The following is a 21633-nucleotide window of genomic DNA, read 5'->3' on the forward strand; positions in this document are numbered from 1 at the left end:
CAAGCTCACACAAGTTAAGAGCCAGGAGGTAAATTGAACTCTTGCACAATCTATTAGACTGTTTTCATCTCAGTCCCTATAGTAGCATTAAAGAAATTTCTATATTTTTGTCAATGCTTTTTAATGAGTAAGTCTCATTCACATAAGTTATTTTTAGCATTTCCATATCCTGTGGGTGGTTAATTTTATTTTTATGATTGTAATTATTATAAGTCTCTAAGTGAGAGATGAAATGAAGACAGACACAGTACGTTTTACGGTTGTTAATACTTACGGCATCAGTGACAGGACTCAGTAGCAAAGGCTGTCCCTTAGCTGTTGGCTGGCTGTCTCTTAGACATCATCTTTTCTGGTACCTCTGAAATTATTTCTAGAGTAAGATGGAGCATTGTTTTTTGCTTCTACAGATCCGCTTCACAGTTGCTCAGAGATACACACAGCACTTCTATCTGTTGTTTTTCAAAATCGGCTTCCTGTTCTCAGGGACGATGTCACACCTTCCCTGTGAAGGGGATGCAAAAGGAGCAAAGGCTCATGGGACAGGACTCTCTCCCACATACCCATACATTAAAAAAAAACAACAACAACAAATTCTCACCGTGTAGCCCAGGGCAGCCCTGAGCTCAGCCCCCCACCCCTGCCTCCCAAGCTCCCAAGAGCTGTGGTTCCAGGTGTGTCTTACCAGGCCTGGTTCCTTGATCCTTAAAGAGTTTGCGTGCAGCCTTCCCCACTTTACCATCTGTGTAATTCCCTAAACACAGTACAGTCCCAGCTGGCTCAAGCTGGGAAAGGTGACAAGAGTTATCTATTGAGATTTAAAAAAAAAAAAAGTACCAAGCTAAACAAGACTGAGGCAGCCTTTGTCAACCTGCCCTGAAAGCCATTTCATGATGTCTGAAAGCATACTCTAAGCAGAGATGAGTGGAACTATAAAACATCCATACCTGGAGACGGCTTGGGGTTTGTATATTTCTACCTCCTCACATAGAATTCACATGAAAGTGAATCCCGCAGCTACTAGAAATCCTCCAGTTACCTGTGATGGTAGCATTGAAGCCATCAGCTGTTTTAGACATCAGACATTTTGTAAACCAAAACAAAAAACAAAACAAAACAAAAAACAAAACAAACAAAAAATGGTTTTGTTCTCATTTCCATGGGATTAGTCTTTGGCTGGTTGGTTGGTTGGTTGGTTGGTTTTTTTCAAGACAGGTTTCTCTGTGTAGCCCTGGCTGTCCGGGACCCACTCTGTAGACCAGGCTGGCCTCGAACTCATAGAGATCCTCCTGCCTCTGCCTCCCCTAGTGCTGGGCTTACAGGCATGCACCACCTCACCTGGCTCATAGCATTGTTTTCAATAATAAAGATCTGTACTTAATGTGATTTGTTACTGGTTTGAATGAATTGCTATATTTAACTTGCATATTCCTCTAAAAGTAGTGTTAAGTTCTTCTTAACAGTTTTTTTCCCTCTTCAACAAGAGCATCTTTCTCTGTGTTTTTGTTTGTTTGTTTGTTTGTTTTGCCTGTGAGGAGTTGTACTGCTTTCTATCTGCTTCTCTGTCTACTGTCAATATGTATACTCCGTATAATTATCTCCCTGGCAGTCTCCAGCCAGTCATTTCTATGACTTCAGGTAAAGACGTTCATCAAGTCAACATGGCTTTTATTGAACTCCATAAACCTTTGCTAAATATCTTCCGCCTGTGGCACAGCATCCATCACAGCATTAAAGAGAGTAAGGGAGACATCTTATCATTTCATTCATTCACAGAACCAAGTCTAGAATACGTAAGCTGGGAGGGGAAAAAAAGCGCTACTTATTTAAAACAGAAAAAAAAAAAAAGATCCATGGCCAGTGCTGCAAGGGAGCAGACATTTCCTGTGACACACATGAAGGAGGGAGGGACAGAGGGGCTGGAAGGACCAACGTGCAGGTGGCCTCACAGGGGTGAGTGTCTCATCTGCAAACCCTGCAGAATTCCAGGCTTGGCTTTGGGCACTGGCATTTATTTTATTTTCTCAGTTGGTCTTTAGCTATGGAATCATCTTGCTACTTCTGTCTCGGGAGACATTAATTCCATAGGTCTGGGAAAAGAGTGGCGGGTGGGATTATAATAGTTAGGTCACAGCCCTCTGTAGGTCTTCAGGAAGCAACATGTCAACCAGATTAGAGTCAACTATAATACTGTTTGATACTCCCATAATCCAAAGACCCAGAAGGCAGTGTCTGCATATTTCATTTATCTATTTGATGTGGTGAAAGTCCCTGGCAACGTGACACCTGGTTACTAGCCTGAGCAAGTCACGTAAGCTCTCCGAGCTTTATCTGTAGAACAACTATGGAGACAAGTCAGAGGTGCTAAAGCATATAGACTGTTCTGCGCACAATCCACTGTCCTAAAGACGTGGATTTTGTAGTTATCATAGAGTTTCGAGTGCGAAGACCTGCGCGTCGCCGTGCTACCCCAGCAGCCTCTCTAGTCGTGCCTGGCTCATCACGTTGCCTAAAGCAGGAGCAAGTAGATTTTGCAAATAGGCCTTTACGGCTCGCCAGCATTACTTCATCTGTTCAGTGTCCATAAAACCTGTTTTCCTCCTGGTTCGGCTCTTTGTTCCATCACTTTCTTGCTGATAATATATAAGTTGTCTAACTTGCTATTAAAAGCCTTCAGACCCTCTGAAAGGTCAATTTTATACACTTCTATTATAAAGTGTCTAAATATAGAACATAACCGCACAGCATCGTAAGTTAAGGGAGTTCATGTTAACAAGTTTCCATTGCACAGTGGAATACTTCAAAAGTAAAAGCCTGGGAATGGCAGTCCACTCGACATCTGTGCACTTCCCCTCAGGTTCTGGCCATTGTGTTTTCTAGGTGTCACCAGACCAAAGTGAAATGCTAATTTAAAAAAAAAATACTGTAACATTTGATGTGTTTAAAACGCAGCCGCTCTTATTGGCATGTCTTAAATGGGAGCCGTGTAAAGGGTGTTCTGGATTTTCAACCTAGTTCATTCTCTGAGTCCTTATGCAGAATGTTTATGCCACCCGTGCTATAGGATGACAGCGTAGTCTGAGATGGAGAAAGAGAAAGTGAGAAACACAGAGAACCAGGAGCTGCTTAAGTCAGGCACTTACAGATGCCATGTGAGTGCTCTAAGTGACAGGTACTGTGGGAGTAGGAGAGAGAAAACAGCACTGGCTTTGTGACACACATGGCCTTTTTAAAGGACTTTGAAGATACTAATTTGAGGCATGAGTGATGTACGCCAGTATGGGCTAGGATTTAGACGCTGCGGTCAGGTTTTGCTTGTTTGCTCTCAGGGGAAGATAGCACTAGTCTCAGCACCTCCGGAGGGATGAGGATGGTGCGTGACTGTGAGGTGCTGAGAGGTGATGGTAAGCACTGCAGTTGTCACAGGAGAGCTTTAAGCAGATTAGGCAGGTAGCAGTGAACTCACTGAATACATCACAATAGAGATGCCCGAGAAACTGGTCCATTTATTTGGGAGTAAGAGAAGTGGGGTTAGTATGAGTGTGTCTTTGTTGAACAAATGGAGAACTGAGAATTAGAAAAGACTTGACAGGACCTGGTTAGTCATCCCTTGTCTTAAGAAAAGGCAAAAGTAGGTAATTAGAGATAGAAATTACCTGGTTAAGAAAGAGGCTGGTCCAAACATTGAGCAAAGCATAGGGAGTCTTGTGTAAAAGTGGGGGGAGGAACCTAAAGAAGAATCTAGAGGTGACAAGAGCTCCACAAGAAAACCAACAAGAGCCAGCTAACCACAGCCCAGAGGGGCCTGTGGAGTCTGAAACACCAACCAAGGACCATGCATGGACCAGACCTAGGACCCCTACACAGATATAGCTGATGGGCAGCTCAGGCTTTGCGTGGGTCCCCTAGTAAAGGTAGCAGGGACTGGCTTTGACATGGACTCTGTTGCCTGCTTTTTGATCACTTCCCCCTGACGGGACTGCCTTGTCAGTCCACAGGGGAAGAGGACAAACTCAGGCCTGATGCAACTTGATGAGGTGGGGTACGTGGGCAGGAGGTTCCCCTGAGGAATAGCGGAGGGAGGGTGGAACTGGGAGGGAGGGGAGGAGGGGGGGGCTATGACTGGGATGTAAAGTGAAGAGATTAATTAAAAATTTAAAAGCCAAAAGGAAGGGGGGACTAGTGATTTGGGCTTGTTGAATTTAACCTAAAATGGGAAATTATATATGAGGGTACTCTTTGGCTGAGCTCCAAGAACCTTTTGAGGAATTTGGCTGTAGAAAAGAACCCACTTAATGGAAAATGGAAATGTTATATTTTTACAAGATAGGCCAGGGATAGATCTACAAAATAAAACCTAGTAAAGTTGGTCTTGGCTTACGAAGGGACTAGGTTATAACTAGGGAAAAATAACAAATTGGGCTGTGGGAGGTTATGGATCAGTGGCGGAGCACCTGCTCGTTTTGTGTAAGGCCTTGGTTCAATCCCCAGCACTGCAGAACACAAACAAAACCATATTAATACATATAAAAAGATTCCCAAACTCACTACAGTCAAAGAAGTGAAAAGTAAGACTATAATGAAGTGTATCCCATAAAACTAAAGCCCAAAGGAAAGGAAGTTTCAAAGATGGGGTTGTAGGATTGTAGGAGCCACAGAGGTTGAGGACTCTGTGAGATCAGGACGCACAAAATCAACTAAGCAGGACTCATAGGGCCTCACAGAGACGGACCCAGAGAGCTGGGTCCTTTGCATATACTTTATGGTTGTGTAACTTGGTGGTTTAGTGGGATTCCTAACAGTGGGACTGAGGCATGGTGTCTCTGACTCTTTCGCTGGCTCTTGGGACCCTTTTATTCCTACTGAGTCACCTTGTCCAGCGTTCCTATGAGGATTTGTGCCTAGTCTTATTGTAGGTTGTTATATTATGTTCATTGATGTCCTTGGGGGACCTGCTCTTTTCTGAAGGGAAACGGAGAAGTAGAGGGATGGAAATTTCTGTCAGGACATAATATATGAGAGAATTTTTTTAAGGGAAGGAAAAGAAGATTCATAATAGTAGCAACAACCCAGTAGTTAAAAATGTAAAGTGCCTAGTCCGTGAGCACATGTGTTTAGAAAGATGTAAATACTTGAATACTATATGCCTCTTAAATACACCATAAAAGCACAAAATAGAGACAAGCTATATTAAAGTATAAACTACTTAAGAAATACTGTCAATCATTTTACAAGTCTGGTACCTCTAAGCAGATGAGCAATGCCATGTTTGAGATGACCCCAAAATGGTGAACAAAAATGATGTCTGCTTTTGAAAAAGCTGAAGAGGGCGAACAGTTAAGGTTCAGGAAAGATTGTGCACACAGATTTCAACGCCCAGGAATGCAGCAGGGCTGGGAAGGGATCAAGGGAAGGTAAAGTGCAGCCGCTCGGTCTTGGCTGTTCAGGTTTTTAACTTGTGTGCATGGGTATGTTTTAATAGTGGGTTTTTTTGTTTTGTTTTGTTTTCGTTTTTGTTTTTGCCTGTCAGGTTTTATGCATTTTACTCTTAGCAGAAAGAAAGTTCAGTGTTGCTGTGAAAAGGCATTTTGGTTTTCATTTTTGAAACATTCTAAGCAGTTCGGTCAGTTTAGGGGTGGTGGTGGCGCAGACTTTTAATCTCAGCATTGGGTAGGCAGAGGCAGGTGGATCTCTGAGTTCCATCCTGGTCTACAGAGAGAGAGTTCCAGAACAGCCAGGCCACACAGAGAAACCTGGTCTCAAAAAACCAAAAAAGGAAGGAGGGACGGAGGGAGGAAAAAAGAAAGAAAGAAATTTAGATTGGGAGCTGGAGAGATGGCTAAGTGGTAAATCGCTCTTGCTTCTCTTGCAAAGGACCTAGGTTCAGTTCCCAGCACCCACGTGGCAGCTCACAGCTTCGACTCCAGAGGACTGATCACTGTTTTCTGGCCTCTGCAAGCAGAAGGAATGCATGTGGTGCACGCACATACTTGGAAACACTCAATTCCATAAAACAATGCTTTTTAAAAAAGAGTTTAGAAAACAACCAGATACATGTGTCACTATTGTTTATGCCGGGCAGGGTGACACAAGCCAGTGCTCCTAACACATAAGAGGCAGGGATGGGAGTCCAAGGCCAGAGGTCTACATGACACTGTTTCAAATAAAATAAATTAATAACTAAAATACAACCAGATTGTTTTATTGTCCTTCAGAATTGTCTCTGCCATTGCTGTTGTATCTGATAACCTAATAGACTACCTTTGCCTCACCTATTCAGGCACACACCTCTTTATTAAACTAAAATTGAGATGTTACTGTGTCACAGTAAAGACTTTCTCTTTATGCTCTTTAATTTAAATGTTACAATTACCCATCTTCTTAATGGCTTCCTCTTACATTGTGGGTATGCTGTGTTAGTTGGCTTTCCATTCTTGTAAAGAACTACTAGAGATATTTGGAGTATAAGCAGGAAAGATATATTTTGATGTTTTAGTCGATGATGAGTCTCTTAACTGTATTGCTGGGGCATAGAAGAAGACAGCATATCACAGCATAATAGTGTGATGGTGCCAACTGTTTACTTCTGATAACATACAAAAAGAGAAGAAGAGCCAGACTGGAGAAGTGGCTGAGTGATTATGAGGACTTAGTGCTCTTGCAGAGGACCTAGTTTTAGTTCCCAGCACCCACACGACAGTTCACAACCCTCTATCACATCAGTCTCAGGAGAACCAATGCTTGGTTCTAGCTCCGCAGGCTCCCTGCTGCACACCGTGTATATAGCCTCACATAGGCATACACAAATAAAAATGAATAAATCTTTAAAAAGAGGGAGAGAAGAGTATTTCTCAAGCATTCTGGTGGCATGCCCCCAGTGACCTAAAACCTTACAGGCCCCACCTCTTAAAGTTTCTAGTACCTCCCAATAGTCTTTAACACATTGGCTGTGAGGACATTTGAGTTTGAAATTAGTGGGTATAGAATTTATTTCCCATTGGTTACTATTTGGAATATTTTCCTGTTTTGTTTTGTTTTCAAGTCTTTGAAACAAAATGCAGTGAGCCTCTTTGTTTTGATTTATTATAAACTTGAGCTGTTGGGTCTTTAGGGTGAGTTTCCAGAAATAGAATTACTGAATCATAGCGTATTTTTAGAGCAGTGTTCATTCCCATGCATATGTGCTAATGGGTGGACAGATTCTTTTTTTTCTTTTTTTTCTTTTCTGTTTTTTGGGGGGGAGGGGTCCCTAGCGTTAGGGTCATGAGGCCAGGTGCTGCACTCGAGGCACAAGGTCAGGAGGCACTCAGGCTTCTGGAGGAGTGCTCTTCCGTGTTAGCCTCCTTCCCTGGCCTTATGGGTCAGCTTTCCCCTCCACTTGTGAGCTTCAGGCTAGACGCCATTGTTTTCCATTACGATTTCTCAAAGCTAACACATCCACGACACAAACTTCTTAGAATGAAAGAATATGAGCTTACTCCAGGAATGTCTGTGAGAAATAACAACATATACAGAGTACCCGAGGGGAAATAGAACATGTTGAATCGTTAGGGTGTTCCCCACCCTGTCTTCTACTTACTTTCTCAGAGTAAAGAAGGTGCTCTGGTAACAGGGGAGCCACATAATCTGTGACAGTGCTCTGCTTAGAGCGTTGCATGCTTGTAGGGGATGGAAGGGGATGTGTAGAGAATTGTCCAAGACTTGCCTACAGTACGTCTTCAAATACAAGTTAGATGGAGCCAGGAATGATGCACATATTGGAAGACATGTGCACATTGGGGGATGCAGTAACGGAGAGAACATTCCAGGAAAGAAAAAGAACAGTGCTGCAAAAGGACCAGAGGACACGGCATCTTCAGCACTTAGTAACAGAGACTGTAAATGATGACAGTGGTCAGTGGGGGAATCAGACAATAAAGTACTTCCGGTAGCAGTTTGTTTAGGAGTGAGCTGCTCCACCTCTAACTGAAGAGCTGTTGGCAGCTGATGCCTACTGGGAGAGGAGAGTTGGTGTTCTGTAAGAGTGTGGCCCCTGGTAGGTCAACCACAGTTCAGTGGAAGGCCACACATCCGAGAATGTACGGGCAGCACAAATCGGACTTAGTGGATTTAAAAGAAATTAGAGGACACAAGGTAGGTAGGTTGGGAAGACAGGGTGAATGAGATCAAAATACATTTTATAAAATATCAGAGAACAATAAAAATGTCTTAGGATTAAAAAAAAAAATCAAACCACAAACAAATAGGAGAAGCCTGGTTGGTGGTGGCTCAGCCTTTAATCCCAGCAGCACTCAGGGAGTCAGAGGCAGGCAGATCGCTGTTGAGTTCCAGGCCAGCCTGGTCTACAAAGTAACTAGGACAGCCAAGATTGCACAGAGAAACCCTGAGTCCAAACAAACAAACAAACCAAACCAAAACAAAAAACTCAGAATGAGCATTAGAGGATTTCTATATGAATCAGACTACCTTCTAGAACTATCATTCAACACTAGAGAGAGAAGAGAAAAAGATAATTGGCTTACATACGGGAGCTAGGTGTGTTGGAACACCATTGTTATGTTTGAGACAAAAGATATTAGCTTGATTAGGATTGTGTGAAAGCGAGGAAAGGTGCATTGCCTCTGTTGAAAAGTAGAAGCTCTCAGACCAGGACTCACTGACTCGGGTGATTGAAGGAGAGGATTTACGAATCCATCGTTTTAGTAAATTTTGTATATGATAAGAAATAGAGACTGGAGAACAAGTTTTGAAAGGGACTTTTACAAAATAATTCATTTTAGTACAGGCTGCGTTTGCTGTTGCTGTGGAATGTTTGAGGGAAAAAAAATGAATCAGGAAGCACTGACATGTGTGCTTGGTTGGGCACATTTGGGAATGGCCCTCACAGCTAACAGGACTTGAGATGTCTCTAACTATGACCACAGCATAAAGGCTGAAGCCAGGAGTGGCTGTGGTAAGATGTCAGAGGCAGGACTGGGAATCAAGGGTGGGGTGTGCATGTGACTTCCACATACCAGGCAAGAACTCTGCCACTGACCTGCATCCCGAGCACCTGGCTTGTTGAACTCAGGCTGACCCATGAAGCTCGCAGCCCTCTTGCCTTGGCCTCCCATGCACTGGTGTTAACAGACATGAGCCACTATACTGGGATCCTGCGATCACGAATGGAACCAGACAGCGATACCACAGATGTCGCGTGTGGTAGCCATGGTAGGCAGCGGAAAAGGAAGCTTGCACCGAAAGCTCAGGTCAAGCTAAGAGTTTTCCCGTAGGAATTTGGTCTCGGTTTTAATTGTAGGAATAAGGTTGGCAGGTGGAAGAAATGGAAAACAGTTTTGTGGTACCTAGGAAAACAGACACACAAATGCAGACTGGGAGCTTCACGGGGTTGAAAGCGAGACCCAACCATTCGGGATGTTCGGAAACTCATTTTAGGGAGTGACACTTGCAAACATTAGTAGGCTGGGTGTGCCACACTCCTGAGACTCCTTTTCCCCCTGTACTTGGCCTATCGTGAAGTGCCTGCCACATCCCTGACATACTGTCACAGATTGTTTGCAGTGGTCTCAGCATTGGCTTGGTGACTGGCTCTTCAGTGCCATCTGGGCCCCAAGACTCCTCTATTCTTGGCCTCCATGATTTTTCTGACTACGGGTGCAGCCTCTTCTGTAGATTCAAGGGGTTCCTTACGAACAGTGCACAGTTCTCTTCTCTCCTGAGAAGCCTCAGAGCTGCAGCAACACGAAATGAAGATTCTGGAAGTGCCCGAGTCCTCATAAGCAGCTGAATGGGCACGACATATAATGTGTGCAGATTTGTTTATGGGAGACAGGCGCAGATTCGCTCCCTGGGCTGTTCTCGGCCTCTCACTACTGCAGGGTCTTTTCTTTTTCAAGTGAAGAGGTACATTGTGATCAGCAGTCTTTTATAACCCATAGTAAAAAGCCTTGTAAAGACCATTTTTTGACCAAATGAAGCTAAGTGTTCTTTTCAGAGTCGTCTCAGCCCTCTCCCCCTGTTTGCACTGGAATGTGCACAGGTCGGCATTAATGAATAACATACAGGAATAATGTCACAATTCTAGTTCTTATTCATTAAGCTGAGAACACAGCAGAGCTAATTACATACGAAAGCTTACCAGAATTCTCCCTCCAGTAGCATGTGTGTGTGACCACTAAGTAAAATTTCCATCACATTCTTGAATTATATTGGTATTGACCTGTTAGAGCACTCAAAACACAGTTTGAAGGAATCCTCAATCATTGGAGGGCCCCAAAGAAAGGTTTTTTTTAACAATAGGCTAAAAAAAAGTATATATGCCTTAGAAAGCTAGATTATTTATAAGAGATAGAGCCTCTTGCCCACTGAGTAATAACATAAAATTGAAGAGCCTTCCAGACCCCAAACCAGCAACCTGTGGAGTTTCAAGTTAAGTACAGGCCATGTGGCACTTGGTTCAATTAAAATGCTAAATATTTAAAGATTCTGCTCTTTAGTGCAGCCACAGTCGTGATTCTTTTTTAATCTTTTTCTTTCCTTTTCTTCCCCCCACCAACCCCCCCCCCCCTAGACAGGGTTTCTCTGTGTAGCCTTGGTTGCCCTGGACTCGATTTGTAGACCAAGCTGGCCTCAAACTCACAGCAATCCACCTGACTCTGCCTCCCAAGTGCTGGGATTAAAGGCGTGCGCCACCACGCCTAGTGTTTGTTGGTCTTAATAATAAGTGTTTGGGAAGCTGGGAGGCTAATATGTGCTCCTTCGGAAAGAAGGAAGATGGCCGTGTGTTGCCACATGCCCTTGCCAATGGTGACTGTGGAGCCTTTGATGTAACACAACCACTCTACAAGTGTTGTTCACACTTTAAAATGAAGAAACTGTTACTAGCCGTTGCAGGATGAGATTTTACCAAGCTCTCAAAAGAGCATAATTACCATGGGTGTAGTTAACCCATGGAAACGAATAACCACGTTTGTCACCCTGATTACTGTTTCTTGTTATTCTTTTTAGTATTCTAGTTTGTGCCCTTAAGATTTTATACTCAAAGTAGATTAACACCCTCCTTTTTCACCTTCTGTTCATCCTATATGCTGAACTATCAGTAATAACAAGCTAGCCTTTTTGTTCTTTACCCACACTAGCGGTAAGGGACAGTACTATAAAGACCCAGCAGTAAAGCGCTTTGTGGTGTGGTACCACATAGCAATGTGTCCTCTTCAGGATGCTGTCTGGCGAGGCTGCACTCGTCTCCTAGCTCCTAAGCACCACACTTTCCTTAAGCCTCTCTCTGCTAGTGTTCTCTTTCATGGCAGAAACTTCCCCACGCCAGACTGAACCTTAGCCCACTGCTCAGGGTGGCTCCAAACTGAACAGAACCCGCTGCTCAAGTTGGCTCCAATGTTCCTTCAGCCTCAGTGCTTGCAGGAGCGCTTGTACCCTCTGTGGTCCTGACCCCAAACCAACTTTGAAGTGTGTGAGTAGAAGCTCACATCTTCTAACCTTGTTAGAGCAAGAGTTCCTTGGGCCTGTGTCTCTGGGTGCTTCTGTGTGAAACTGCCTAATGCAATTGCTTATACATTATAGGGGCTTCATAATTCTCTTGAGTAAATGGTAGGTGGTCATTGTGTGTAGTTTACAATATGTTGGATACTTCAATGGGCTGTATATAAAATATATAAGTATATAATTTAAAACCTATTTAAAGCCCCCCTTTGAGGTTTTTTCCATTTTGTAGACATGGAAACAAAGACTCACAAAGATCCAAGGACCTACCTTAGTTTATGTGACCAGTAAGCACAAATTCACAGCTAAAGCTTTTAGCTCTGAATCCATTTCGTTTTCTTTACCTGGGTTGACAGGAGGTGGGAGTAAGGTGGGGCCCTTCTGCTGAGCTCCCCTAACCAAGAAGGAACATGCTTCCTTAGAATTGAATGCTGCCAACCGGCTTGCCCACACAGGCCTGTCCACCCTTGCGTCAGTTGCTAGCGAATGGAAATAGAATTGTCCGAGGATTGCCTTGGACTGTCCCTTCATGGCTGTCCACTGCAGAAGGCCGATGGTTATGCACCCTCACCATGGATACTGACTTCTGTTACACATTACCTCATTTAGGAGGGAAGTGTTAAGTAAGGGCAGAGTGACTCAAAAGAAGGAATTGAGAAGGAGAACAGGGAAAGAGAAGGCACCTTGTCAGATGCATCTGCTGAAAAGCATGATGCTGTGATTTCTTTAGAGGATATGTGTTGAAATAGGGAAATAGTCACACTGTGTTGTTCAGGTTTTTTGTTTGTTTGTTTGTTTTGTTTTGTTTTTGCTTTTTTTTTTTTAAGCATCACAGAATGATATGTATAAAACCAGAATCATTTGGGTCACTGCAGAAGCCTTTTGTTTATACAGTGCTGGGTTTATATCCTGCCCCGAAGAAGTTATAATTAACATTGCATATCTGTAGTTTCGTTTCCTGATGACTTTCTACAGTGGGGTAATAATAACCATTATGATGAGGTAATGATTTCTTCTTCCAGACTGTCCACTTATGTCATTGCCTTGTCCGTTGAACACCAGTGACATTTTGAGTTTCGCTGAAAAAATGAGTTTCTTTTCATTTCTACTTAGTTGGGACTTTTTTTTTTTTTACTGTCTCAGCATTTTCCCCGCTTGTAGTGGGGGAAAAAAATAATATGGACTTTCCAAACTGTCATTTCGTATATAAGATTTATCCACAAAGACGACCACGTATGCATGGTTTTATCCGTTTGAGAAACAGAGGATAGCCAGCCTGAGATCTTATGTGCGAGGCACTGAGGTGCCCTGCCATCTTACTCAGCCGAGCCATTTTCCCTTGTGCCTAGTGACAGACACTAAGGAAAGAGGAAGCCCGTGAGGCACAGCCCAGCCGTGCTTGCCTTCGGAACAGAGCTCATGTGAGCATCTCTCTATGTCTTGGTTAATCGCCTGCTTTAAGTTCGCCATTCATAGAACTGAGTATTGTAGAGAATCTACTTTACCCTTTCTTGTATCCTAAGAATTTTTTTGTTCTTTGTGGGTTTTGAGCGCAGCGTTCTCTTACGAAGTCAGTCTATAGAAGTCTCTGAACCTAGAAGAGCCATCACCATCAGAACCTGATCACAGAACACAAGAGGAGCAGAGGCCTTGTTGAGTTTTGAGTTAAGTCTAAGGTGCAAACTTGATGCAGTATATAACTCTTAACAAGTGTTCGAGGGGTGTATAAAGTAGTGGGCGCAATCTCCCAAGGCACGAGTGAACCCATGTAATTCACTCAAGGGGACCTTAATGTGCCTTTGGTTTCTCTACTTAAACATGCATTTAACCAAATTGCACTGTTTTGTGGGGGAACTGAGATTTTAAAGGTCCTAGGAATAGGTACAGCAATCCCACTTCTAAATATGTGTCCAAAAGAATTGAAAGCAGAGGTTGTAAATACAGTCACACATACGTTCCAAAGCAGCCTATTTCACAGAAGCCAACAAGTAGAAGCAGTCTGTATCCATCGACGGGTGAATGGATGGGAACTAATGTATTTAAATACTATACAGCCTCTAAAAAGACGTGCCGGTACATAGCACATCAGACACATATTCTAAGTAAATGAGCCATTCCCAAAATGATACACTGTGATTCCACAAGTTAGGTTTCTAGAGTAAAATCAGAGGCAAGGTAGTTGCCAGAGCTGAAAGGAGAGGAAAGTAGGAATTGTGGTTGAGTAGTATGGAGTTTCAAGTTCTACAGATTGCTCCCCGATAGTGTGAATACATATGGCTTAGTACCGAACATAAAGTTAAAATGGTCCAAGATAGTAAGGCGGAGGTGCCCTGTGCGACAATTTAAAACGTGTCTAAGGCCGGGCGTTGTGGCGCACGTCTTTAATCCCAGCACTTGGGAGGCAGAGGCTGGTGGATCAATGTGAGATCGAGGCCAGCCTGGTCTACAAAATGAGTCCAGGACAGCCAAGGCAACATGGAGAGACCCTGTCTCGAAAAACCAAAAACAAAAAAAACAAAAAACAAACAACAACAACAAAAAAATAACAAAAGAAAAAAACGTGTCTAGTAGCATTCGTAATAAAAAAAAAAAAAAGGACTCTGGCACTACTAGTTCTCATTGCTTGTTTCTCGAAGTCTTCTGCTTCCCCTCCGTCTTTAAGCATCATTACCTACCTGTGGGCTCCAGTAGCCTTTGCCACACCCCCAGCCTTTGCCACACCTCCCAGTCTTTGCCACACCCCCTGTGGCCATAATGCCTTAGTTCAATATGCTGCCTGCGACAAGGTTGGCAGGGAAAACCCTGCTCCACGTGACACATTTTAAGCAGCAGGCTTCAAGCACTCTTTGGAAACAAGACATTATGCAAATGTAGAGGTGGGGACATTTTTGCTGGGGGCGGGCAGTGTCTTGCTGTGTAACCCAGTCTGTCCTCAAGCTCTAGATCTTGAGCACACAGATTTCAAGCAGTTGTCATAGCTTCTCCACTTGGAAGCAGCTGTAATAATGTCTTTGCAAAGACCGTGGCCTGTGTACTCTTAAGTAAAAGAAAGTAGTACTGTCTACGTGCGCGTGTGTCTTATTTTTAATTTTTGAATGAGTACATGCTTGCACACTTTTAAGAATAAACTTTGAGAACATGAACAAATAACTCAATGATAACTATAAATCAATGTATAGGTATATATACATATATATCCAGAATTACTCATTTTTAAAACTGCCATCTCTGAGATTTGTCAGATGGTGTGCATTGCCTATTTCAGTATTATTAGGAAATTAACCTGTGCCAGCTGTAGTTGGGAAGTAGGACTCTATCATACAGCGTTTTCCCATTAAAAGTTTCAGGGAGAGTTTAGTATTTTTTATTTAGAACAGTAAGAAGATTCAAGCTCTAGCGATCCTGAAAGAAGCATTCACAGGACTTAGCGATTCCTGAGATTCAGACTGTGGTCTGGGGTCTTTGAGGGAACAGCCGAGAGCTGAGCTCCCTCGAAGTTATTGTCACCCAGCCCATAGTGTCTTGTTTCCTGTCACATGTCTTAGAAAGAAGGGAAAGGCCCCCACGTGGCAGCTCATCACAAGAATAAGTAGATGGTCTGGACATTTGTACCAAAGCTAATCTTGATGAGCATTAGGCGAGGACAGCTAAAGGTGTCATTACCTTGAGGAGCCAAGTTGGGAATACTCCTAGATGCATTGACCAGCCGAGCCACTGTGGGGTATTAGGGACTTCTATAGGACAGGTTAGTTTATATTAAAATCTTGAGCTGGTTGACAGTATGGCTTATGTAGACAGTCCTTTGAATTCTTTATATATTAAAAAAATAAAAAGAACGCTTTTGTGAGTGAAGCAGATTCTGACTTGGATGATACTGCAGTTCGCTCATTCTTACTATCCTGTAGAGTGGGGACTATGTCTTAATTTGGTGCCCGAATTTGGAGTGTCCTCCCATCCACCCCACTTCCCAGAGACAAGGTTTCTCTGTGTAGCCCTGGCTGTACTGGAACCCACCCTGTGGACCAGCCTGACCTCAAACTCAGAGACTGCCTGCCTCTGCCTCCCGCTTGCAGCCCACAGGTTGTGAACCGCTGCTTTAAACAGTGCTGCTTGACCACTACTATAGATGCCAACGGACACCAAATAAAACCAAATGGTAATTATAACAGAGCTATGAAAGGACGACTACATAGCCACTAAATATTGCATAGTAAATAACTTACAAAATGCTCCCAGCAAGCAAGAAAGCACATGTGTTTGGGGGTGGGGGGGTGGGGTCTGAGGACACTTATTTTGAGTCACTTCTCTCCCTTCGCTATGGGTTCCAGAGGCTGGACTTGAATCATCAGGCCTGGGCAGCAAGGGAGCTGTTTACCCAGTCCAACAAGTTGTATTTTTAACACAAAGTTAGCAAATTAACTATTGTTTAAATATGTTTTACTTCTATAAACATAACGACTGTTATTTCAAAAGGAAAGCAGGAGGATCCAAAAAGATTATTTAACTGTGACATTTTCTCCGCTCTCTTAGATTATAAGTAGGTTTTCTTCTTTTTCTGATGCGTATGTTTCTCCTTTAAACATAAGGTTGTAGATACTCATTATTAGTTTTATGATTAAAAATGTAATGCACCACATTAAAACACAAAACCAATGCATACTTTCTTTTTTTACTGTATAGTTCGGGCTTTTTGTGAGTTTGTGTGGGCTTTATTAATTAATACATTAGTTGAAGTTTTAAATTTTGTACTGTGGATTGCCCGCTTAAGTTGTTTGAAAAGTGCAGCATGAGCCAAGCAGATTTTCCTCCCTAAGCTACTTTAAAAGAGTGATACTTAGTATATCGGATGTTAACATGATGAGCCAGCATGACACGACTCGAAGTTAGTCATGCTTTAAAAAAAAAAAAAAAAAAAAAAAAATCCAGCGCTTACAAGCTGCGTGCATGTGTTCCTAATAAAGATGCGTTTGCTTCCGAAAAGTGCAACTCAGTTTGGCGTCCTGTGCTTCATTTTCACACTGCTCTTTACTTCCTGCAAGTTGTTCGACGGGTATTAGTTCCCAAGTATTTCAGGACCACCCCCACCCCACCCTGCCTCACCCCCTCCAGAACAGGTCCCCTCCAAGATCCTCTCGAATCTGGAAGCTTGGGAGGTAGCTCCCCGCCAGCTCAGAATGCTCACTAGGGAACCTCAGAAACCCATGTCCACTCTCTTGTATGGTTGCATGTCCCCTCTTAGCACCTTTTTCACACTCTACAGTGTTGGCTGCCTACTCTTTTCCTTGTTTGTGAATCTGGCTGTCCCGGGAAGCAGGAGACAGCACAGCTCTTCTCATCCTAGTAATTTCAGTCTACTGAACACTTACTGCGTGCCTGAGTCTACCCTCACATATTGCAAACGCTGATTTGAACCTCTTGCTGGGAAAAGCAAATGCTGCCTTCTCCGTGGGACAGAAAGAAACATTTAAGGATTTGATTTTTAAGAAGACAAGACTTCTAAACTGTAGAAAATGAGCCGCAAATCACTGTTGCTCTTAGTAAACCAGGTTAGTGACTGTATTGGTTCTTTTTCTGATGCCCTAATCAATTACTGAACAGAAGCAGCTCAGTTGGAGAGAAGTTAATTTGGGCTCACAGTTTGCAATAGTCTGTCATATTAATTAGTACAAACTTTATTCAATCTAGCTTCAAGAATTCTCCAGTGGTAATAATTCAACCGCTATTCAAAAGACCCAAAGTCTCCCGAGATGCTTAGCTACAAGGGTCTGTAACTGCAGAAAGCGGTGTACTGTGTACACTCTCACGGACGCTCCATGCCGAAGGGGGAAGAACGGGACGCAGGGGGGTAGCAAGGAAAGCATAAAACGAAGCAGGACTGAACCCCATCAGGCAAACACTATACACCCTGGCGCTCCACTACCAACATGCAGGCTTTTGATGGTATTATCTGGGCTCCCTGACTCCCAGTTTCCCGCCCCGCCCCGCCCCATAGCATTGCCTATACAGCCTCTTGCCTGTGGCGTACATGGTCTCTCTTGAGCTGGCTTCACTCAGCTTCAGCCTTTCTCATTCAGTGCCCCACATTCCTGGCATCTCCAACATCCTTTAGTCTCCCTTGAAATGTCGGCTTCTTCCCGTTCGCACCTTCTTAGATCTTTCCTCCAATTACTTGACCCTGATTCACATTGGTGCGTTGTTTTTTTGTTTTGTTTTGTTTTTGTTTGTTTTGTTTCTTTGTTTTCTGGAACCTTGGGGTGTGCTTCCATTACCTTGTAACTGTTGCATTCTGCTTGCCTGTAAGCAGTACCATGTGGGCGACACGTTCTGATGATGCCTATTCAGATGTATAGCCTTCTAGGAGTACTGTTGCAGTGGCCTCCAAGCCACCTGCACAGCAAGCTAGGGGAAGTGCTTCCCGGTGCAGCCCCTTTGAAATAGGGGAGCTATATGGTAGCATTCTTTGTTCGGGCTTGCTGTTTTTATTTTTATTTTATTATTTTACTTTATTTTATTTTCAAGACAGGGTTTCTCTGTGTAGCCTTGGCTGTCCTGGACTCACTTTGTAGCCCAGGCTGGCCTCAAACTTACAGCGATCCACCTGCCTCTGCCTCCCGAGTGCTGGGATTAAAGGTGTGCACCACCTATTGTTTTTAAATCAGGGATTCGCTTTCCAAACGCAGGATTTTCAGGTGAGCTTAAATTTTTACACTCTGACATCTTCTATAAGTGGGACCACAGGGGCAAGGCACCTTGCTTACTATCTTCGTGGAAAGTTTGTGGTTTCTCTTTCTTGGCACTCACTGATTAATCTCTTTAACAAGTGTAATTGCTTTCTCCTCACGTCCTCAGTCCTGTCCATAGCTCTAAAGGCACGTTGTGCTCTCAAACTGCAGATTTTTTTCCATCATTGTGTTCCATTTTGAGTTTTTAATTCCTACTATAAACCTGTCTAAATGCAGTGAGCAGTGACCACACTACAGTCTGGATGTTCCGCTGCCTGACAATCTCATTAAGTGTGCTCTTAGCCTCACTCAGATACTCAGGGTCCAGCAGAGCTCAGCCATATTTATTTATTTTGTCAATGATCTCTGGTCCAATTCCTGATAGAAGTCTTGTTTCATCATGGTCTACTATCCACATTCCTGTTGGCGTTCTGGCCTACATACCCCCCCCCCCCCCCCCCGTGGAATGTTCTAGTAATTCTGCTTTCCGCAGCTCTAGCCTACAGCTTTTATATTCTTCCCGAAAACCATCTCCAGCCACTAGTGAACCACATGAACCAGGTTTATCCTAGCGATAGCCTCACTTCCCAAACCAATCTTGTACATTAGTGCTTGTTAGGTTGCTGTGACGGGTTATCCGACCAGAAGCTACTTACTGGAGAAGACGGTTACTTTGGCTCACAGCTCAGAGGGTCCCCGTTTGTCACAGGAAGTGAACAACCCAGGGTCATGGTAGAGATGACAGGAGAAATGTTGGCCTGTTTGCATCAGCACGGCTGGAGCAACAGCCTCAGTGAAAGCAGGAGTCAGAGAGATTAAGCGCCTTGCCTTGTTTTCTATATTTCTCTCTTCATTTAACTAGCAAAGGGCTGTGTTAGAGATTTAAATGGTTTCGTTTTATTTTTGTTTGTTTGTTTTGCTTTGGATTTGAATTCCTACTATAAATCTGACTAAATTTTGACCCCGAGCTTCTTACCTAACTTTTTCCAACATAAAGAGTTTCTTGGCCTGTGAAACTAGGGTGATTTACCTCAGTGTTGTGATTCACACTAACACATTAAGAAACGTAACACTCAGGAATATGCCCTATAAAAACAACCATTCTGAAAGTATTAAATTATTTTATTTGCCACATGTTGACAGTTGAAATAAAAGTGCATGAAGTAAAATGCATTCCCTTCAGTCCACCTCTGTTCTTATCCCCAGCATGAGTCACCAGCGCTTGTTCTTGATAAAGCCTTCCAGAACATTCTCTAGACCATGGAAAACTACTTTTAAGCTGCCCTTTTACTAATAAAACACGTCGAGGGTTAAGTGTTTTGCAGTGTACTAGAAGGTGGGAGTATGAAGAGGAAGAAGTGGGGAGACCAGCCTTCCTTTGCCGTGTCTGCTGCAGATTCAGGGACTGGTACCACGCATGCTCTGCTCTGAGCAGCTATTGACTTTTGTGTGTTTGTTCTTTAGGATATGATGTTCCAGCTTCTCCGCGGACTGGACTTCCTTCATTCTCACCGAGTAGTGCATCGAGACCTAAAGCCACAGAACATTCTGGTGACCAGCAGTGGACAGATAAAGCTGGCTGACTTTGGCCTTGCCCGCATCTATAGTTTTCAAATGGCCCTTACCTCGGTGGTGAGTGAGAGAACTGTCTAGTTCATAAATGTAGTTTTCCTGTTTTAAACGACAAACTGCCCCCTTCATGCTCCTAATGCTGTCTTTGCGGTTGGTTGGTCGGGTGGTTGGTTGGTTGGTTTTGGGGTTTTCAAGACAGGTTTTTTCCTCTGTGTGGCCCTGGCTGTCCTGGACTCCCTTTGTAGACCAGGCTGGTCTTGAACTCACAGAAGCCGTGCCTCTGCCTCCCTGAGTGCTGGGATTAAAGGCATCCACCACCATGCCTTTGTGCTTTTTATTAGCCATGGCTAAGAGGAAAGCAAGCATTTTGCTTATGACTTCAGACACATCTGGCTGGGTTTGTTTTGGAACCCATTGCAGAAATTAGTCTGTTGGCATATTAGCCACTAGAAAGGAGTCAGTTACAAGTTTCTAAATATGTTTTGCTATACCATGTGGTTTTAGAATTGCGTGCCTAATGATGGAAGAGCACACAGCTCAGGGTCAGGGTGACGAAGGCAAGAGGAGTGTCACCTGTCTGCAATGTGACTTGAGAAATAGCCACACTGCCTGCCCAGGTAGGATGAAGCTGTGATGCTATCAGGGAAGATATGAATTACCTTATTTTTCAGATCATAAGATGCATCCCACACACCCTTTTGGGGAAAGTGACCTTTTTGTTGATGGACAGCAATTGGACCACAAGACGCACCGTAATTTCCCTCTGACTCTTGCTGTTCATTGGGCATCAACAAAGAGGTCACTTCCTCCAAAAGTGAAGGGGAAAAGTGTGTCTTATAGTCTGCAAAATACATAATTTGACAGTGAACTTGTCTTGTTCAGATGCAGGGCCATAATAGCCCTTACCTTTAACTAACTCCTGTTTCTCTCTATAACCCATCACATCGAATTCTACAGAATTCTAAGAAGAGCACCCCGGCAGTCAGGCAGTCAGTGTTCTTAATTCTTTCTTCGTATGAGGGAAACTGGGGGGGGTAGCTGGAAGTGAAACGCTCTTTCTTCGCTGTGTTGCTAGTGAGACGGAAAATGCAGACCAAGAGTAAAGTTGTAGAAATGCTGCCCTCAGGTAATCCCATCTTCCACCTCAGCCAGGGTCCAAAATCTGAACCTGGCCCGGGTGGGGTCCCCTGTCGAGAAATGGGAGGGGGCATCGTTGGCCATTGCTGTGAGGGAGTGAGATGGCTGCTTCTGTCATTGATGCCTATGTGCCAAGAAGGCCTGACAGTCTACCCACTGTCAAAAACAGCCTCCCCAGGTTCCTGCGGAGGCCAGGAGTGGAGTGGACACTGCGGAGAAAAGCAGCTTGATCAGGAAGAACACAATCGCTTCTGCCTCCTTCTCTCTCCCTCTCTATGCCAAGCACATCTCATAGCCCTCCATTCCCAGCCCCAGATCCTTACCCAAGGCACCAGATTTCTCTGAAGCATTCTTTGAGATAACACTGTGCTCTTGAAAGATAAACCCTGCGTGTTCCCTCTTCGCCGGTGCCTTTTAGAGCCGACAAAGCCCCGATGGATATTTAAAGGACAGGCCTGAGAGTCTTACATTGCCACACCAGAAAGGGCTGAGTCTGTGCTTCCCCCACTGGGAAGGGTGAGGCAGGCTTTGTGCTTCCCTAGGAAGTTACTTTGCTTGTTTTGGGGGGACCCTGGGGAGAAGGTTGAATAGGATTTCTGACTGAGGCAATCACTAGGGTGCAGTTAAAGTAACTAGTCCTTGGGCACATTAATTGGGGGAAAGATGAGCTGAGCCAGCAGGAGACTTTGTCTTAATCCCCTATAGT

General features: G+C 43.8%; 1 protein-coding gene across 1 annotated transcript in view; it reads left to right on the forward strand.

Annotated features, from left to right (window-relative positions):
* The window catches only part of Cdk6 (cyclin dependent kinase 6), a 188943-nt gene that overhangs the window by 72594 nt on the left and 94716 nt on the right, over positions 1–21633 (forward strand). The window contains exon 3 of the mRNA XM_051151995.1: positions 19683–19850. Within this exon, the coding sequence (XP_051007952.1) occupies positions 19683–19850 (168 nt within the window). The remainder of the gene's footprint in view (positions 1–19682; positions 19851–21633) is intronic.

Source organism: Acomys russatus, chromosome 10 (genome assembly GCF_903995435.1).
Source record: "Acomys russatus chromosome 10, mAcoRus1.1, whole genome shotgun sequence".
NCBI lineage: Eukaryota > Metazoa > Chordata > Mammalia > Rodentia > Muridae > Acomys > Acomys russatus.